Genomic DNA, 5362 nt, shown 5'->3' with positions numbered 1-5362 from the left:
GGCATTTATGTGTCTGTCTCTGTCTGAGGAGACAGGGAGGAATAAGAAGGAGGGAGGAATGAGAAGCTGCAGCCCCAGGAATCATCCTGTCACAACAAAGCGCTAATCTTACTTTTAATGTTTTGACACGGAAAAGTCACAGCTATCCATTCTACGTGGTCATCATCTCTCACTCATTTCACATCTCTTCCTCTTTTTTAAATTTATTTTCATCTAAACACATTCAGTGTGAGCAAATGGGAGAGGGATGCCAGCAGTGGGGTGCTGTAATAGAAATGGATCCGTTTTTATATGAAAGCTGACACTCCCTGCCACATGGGAAGGGCCGCTTTCTGGAGGGAGGTAATGGTTTCTTCTCCCATCGTTCCCCGAGGTGGGCTGAGTGTAAATTACATCCAACTTGGCATCTGCACAAAAACGGAGCCAAGTCACACCCGCCTCTCACARTTCCCTTCCCTCCTCATCACCAGTTAGATCCTGAGAGATCTTTCCATTGTGCCAAAAAGACACATCAGACGAAGCAGCCAGCCTACATGTGTTGCTGTTTTTTTCTTTCACCAATCTGTTATTCTTTCACTTCTTCAAGCTGAAATAACCCTTCAATTGCAGAAATGCACCTTACAATTTGGTGACGCTGTGTTTTAGCAGATTTTGTGGAAGTAAAAGGGATTGTTTGTTGGAACTTGTTAGATTAATAAATTCCATTTGTTCCAAAACTTTAAACACATCCTGCAACATCTTATGTCAAATATGTTAAAGGATAGAGGTTTGTGTTCTTTGTAAATGCAGCACAGTATTTTTATATTAAAGTAGCTAAAAATGCCCAAAATATTAGGAGCAACCAATAAAAACTGAAATAAAGTGTAGGTTTTTTTTTAGTTATGTGCAAGTATATATCCACATAGCAGAGAGGTGTGGGCCAGATCTGGGATCACTCTGGCCCTGCTGACTGTTGGCATGGCAAATCAACTGGATGTGGGCCAGGTCTGGCAATGATGGCACTGTTTTTAAGATGGTATCCCAAAACATTGGCCCAGTTATGGTTTGGTTTATGTGGCCCAAATCTGTCAGTGCCACTTTGATTTATAGGTTGGCCCATGCATGACCACCTCTCGCAAACCACATCCGAGCCACCAAAGGGCCTTCATTCTCTGCAGTATCTGGTGTGGGTGTTAGCGCGTTGTGTGTGCCAGAACTGGGCCAGAAAATTTTTGCTGTGTGGGTATGTTGGGTTTAAGTATTACTTTACCAAAACCCCTCATTTGTCTGCAAATATTTTTTTAACCTTTATTTAACCATCATCTTTATTTAGCCTGAAGACAGCCTAACATGCATGTTTTTAGTCTGGGAGAGAAAACTGAAATACCTGCAGAAAATCCATGCTAGCACATGGAGAACATGCAAACTGCACAAAGAAAGACTTCGGGTCCATACTGCGGATCAAACCCAGGATTTTCTTGCTGTGAGGCAGAGCCATTGTGCTGCTTATTCTAAAAACGTTTTACAACCACAGTGTCAAATTATTTGGATAAAAATTACTGCTCATCACCAACATCGGATTACAGATTAGTTAGCGTCAACCTGCTCCTGAAATATTTGAAGGCTTTTTCTTCTAGCTTCATATCTTAAAAAATAAAATAAAATAAAACCTCCTAATGGGTAAAACAACAAAGCTACCTTATCCCAACAAGGTCCTCATAAGGTGTGCATTTTCTTTCTTTTGTCTTTTGCTGCTATGATGCACTAAACACACAGAAACACTCTATAGCTGCAGCTTGTGCCAACCAGAAACATGTTCTGGAAGCATTTCATGCAGGTCATCCATATGTGACACCTTTATAAGAAACTTGGAGGGACAAATATGCCACTARGCATAATGTCGTGGGAGCAGGATGAAGTGTGTGTGTGTTTGTGTGTGTCCTGCTGCTTAATAACAGTGGAACGATTTAAAATAGAAGCAGCAGCAGCAACAAACAGAGGAATATTTCAGATTCTATTTTTAGACCGGCAGGGAGGCGTTTCACCTTTTCAGCCTCGGCTTGTGTGAGACTCACAGGGGAAATATGCAAATGCATCAGGGTGGAGATCAGGCTGGTGTGCAGAAAAAAAACACCATTGCAGGAAGATTTTTTTAAATTTTATTGTATTTTTTATCACTAATAATCAATGATATTCTCTCAAAGCAGGATCAACCCATTTCTACTTAACATATCAAACCGGATCCCATTCATTCCTCAGCTCAAAGTCGACCATCTACTCGCTTTCTATTTTTAACCTTCGCTGCCACCACTCCACCAGCTGGGTGCAAGAATATCCTCCTCTGTTCATTCATCCACTGAGCAATAACCTGGCTCCCAGGCTCACTTTCATCCTGCGCGTCTCAAACATTATTACTTTCTAGGACCTTGTCGCAGCAAATTGCATTGATTAGCCATGCAGCTCTAAATCAGCTGCCTTTAATTGCGCTGACTTTGTGTTGCTTCACAAAGCATACAGCTCTGCATGATTGCAACTAAACTGCAATCATCCAGCTCCCCCAAGCACTGAGGAGGAAGACATAATGGTGGTTCAAGGTAAATCAATGCTTTTGCGGGTTTTAGGCACAGTTTAATCATCTGACATGTGCAAAAGAGTGGATCAAAAAATGTCACTGATTAACATGAATTGATTTTCTCTGATGTAGATGACATAATTCCACTGTTTTATACTTCATTATTACTCACTGTGTGGGTAATGAAATTTACAATTGATACTGTCAGTACAATGAATTGGCCTGAAAAACTGTATCATAATAAATACAGTATATTGCTATTTAAAAAAGTTAATAAAAGAAAAAGACATTGTGTAGGAAGCAATACTTTCACCCATATAGTTCTGCCTGCAGGTCTGGGGTCAAATTTATAAAAGACTGCATGGAAACCATACTAAAAGTGAACGTACGGCCAAAAGGCAAAAATGGCGTGCGCCAAAAAAGAATTCAGATTTATAAAATCGTACGTATACATGTTTCTAGGCTCGATTTGTGCTTACGCAAGCTTTATAAACCCGACCCCTGGACACTGAGATTCATCAGAAAGTCAGCATTTAAAGGCCAAATGTAGAATATTTTAGTCCAGGACCAAAGTGTTTTTTTTTTTTTTTTTTTTTTTTTGCTGTTTTACCATCTCAGCAGCATCTTATATTTTCATGCTTCAGCAGCAGATCTGACTGATTCTTTATTTGCTTGGATCTCTTTTCCCGGCACAACACAGTATGTTTAATTATCACAAGCATCTGCACATTATTTACACATCCTTACCTAACTGACAACCTTCCCTACTGATATTTTGGACCACACCTTAGGGCTGTCTTTATTTTTCTCATTTTGTTACAATAAATCACATTATTTGTGCTTTCAGGCCTGTTCAGTTTTTGTCATGGCTTTTGAGCCAAGTCCTGACAGTGATTCATGAACTCTTTCATAAACCTTCACTCCATCTTTAGTTTTGTTTTATTGTGTTTTACAACTTGCTGTTTTCAGTCTCAGGATTAATCTGGCCTTTAAAGATTGAAAGATTCACACTGTCTGAGGAGAGATAAACTTTGTTACCAAAAGCTGTGATTCTGTTTTAGATGAATGAGTGCCTATGTGAACATTCAAACCTTCAAAGTGAAAATGCCTTTTTAGTTTTATAGGAACAGGAAAAAACATCAACGTCTTACTGGAAAGTAGAGAAGTAGAGCTCCACACAGAATGGCCTCCAGCAGAACGAGACCTGATGCTCTGATACTCTGCAAACAAAACATAACAACTAAAAAAAATACAAATTCATAAACTGCATCTTCATAATAAAATGTGTCAGTTTTTGGCTGCTTGCAAGAAAAGCTGTAACCATCTGCACAATTGATTACATTGTACTTCTGGTGCCTTTTTCCAATTTAATCCAATTTATTTCTTCCGAAAGAACCAAAGGCATCCCTCGGACCTACAAAAAGCAGTAATGATTTTTTTCAATAATTGACCTAAAAAGTCCAAAAAATAAATAAAAGACAGAAATTGTTTTGTTTTCTACAAGAACAAAGCAGTTACAGCTTCTTCTTTAAAGCTTTTATTATTGATTCTTTCTGTTTCTCTCTTGTGGAAACCATTTTTTCAAAGATGTGTCCTCTAATTGACTCGATGCTTGAGGGGGGCTTTCAGGAGGCAGAATGCAGCTGTGCCACCTATTTAAAAATACAATAAATAAATAAATAAATAAATAAATAACACAGAAGCTCTTTCTTGTCAGCAGATGGGAGATGTTATCTTATTTAACACAATAATTCAAACAAACCTCTGTGGGACAGTTACTAGGTTTTTTAATGTAAGGAACTTTTGAAGCTAAAAACTGTGGATCAAAGCCCTGAAACACATCAAACTTTCATCTTCACTGTGGTGGGGCCTCCAGAAACTTTTTAATGGGGACACCATATGGGGGTCACAGCAAATTTTGGGGTGGCGCACCAAGACTAATAGCGAGAACAGAATTTCAAGTAGTTCTTTCAAGTGCAATAATATGCTGGATCCAACTGACTGAAACACATTTTCTTAAAAAAAAAACTACAAATGTATAGGAGTACATAAAATTATTAACCTTATTTCTCCGAAAGTTGTAAATGAGCACCATGCTGATGAAGACTATCAGCATGCAGAGGCACTGGAAGGAGAGCACGACCAAGCGAAGGATGCCTTCCTCTAACACCACACAGGGAGTGTTGTCCTTGCAGTAGGCACAGTTCATCTCACAGGGCATGCAGTCCATGGAAGATCCCTCCTCTGAACCAGGACCGCCACCTGCAGCATTTGCATTTCTCCCCGTTTCTGGTAAAGGGGGATGACAGAGTGAAATTTAAATATTTTAGAGAATGAAACACCTCATAGTCCTACGTTTTGTTGGTTTAAGAACTATATCGTTACTTTGGGTCTGTTTTTAGGTTTGTTGGCACAATGAAATTTTCTGTTAGTTTAAATTGTCGTTTCCAATTTTAGCCCACAAGCACAATAATGAAGTAAAGGCGCAGAACTGTTAAAGAGATCTCCGATTAGTTGTAACATTAAACTTTGTTTGATAAACACATATTTTAACTGTAAAATAAAGACTAAAAATACTGTAGGATGTTCAGTTTTTATAATTTTTAAAAATATATTTTAACACGGACGGAGCCTTTTTATTTACACGCAAAGCATTCTGGGTAAATGATGATGTGGATAGGTCCTCGGTGTGAGCGAGTTATATCCACCACAATTATGTTGAAGGTTAATCTTGGACAATATCTGATGATCGACTCTTTTAAATGAAACCAGAGAGCGTTGACAGAGAGGAGAAGGTAGAAATGACTCAGC

At 38.8% G+C, this 5362-nt stretch overlaps 1 protein-coding gene across 2 annotated transcripts in view; it reads right to left on the bottom strand.

Annotated features, from left to right (window-relative positions):
- Positions 1-5362, bottom strand: part of gpr158a (G protein-coupled receptor 158a) — a gene marked incomplete at its 3' end in the record, with an annotated part of 70655 nt that overhangs the window by 22282 nt on the left and 43011 nt on the right. For both annotated transcript variants that reach the window (XM_014005391.1, XM_014005392.1), the window contains 2 exon segments: positions 3703-3771; positions 4614-4840. In XM_014005391.1, coding sequence (XP_013860845.1) covers positions 3703-3771; positions 4614-4840 — 296 coding nt within the window.

The sequence above is a fragment of the Austrofundulus limnaeus genome, unplaced genomic scaffold, assembly GCF_001266775.1.
Source record: "Austrofundulus limnaeus strain Quisiro unplaced genomic scaffold, Austrofundulus_limnaeus-1.0 Scaffold30, whole genome shotgun sequence".
Lineage (NCBI taxonomy): Eukaryota > Metazoa > Chordata > Actinopteri > Cyprinodontiformes > Rivulidae > Austrofundulus > Austrofundulus limnaeus.
The sequence above is the reverse complement of the archived record's forward strand: the minus strand, read 5'-3'. Positions and strand labels throughout refer to the sequence as shown.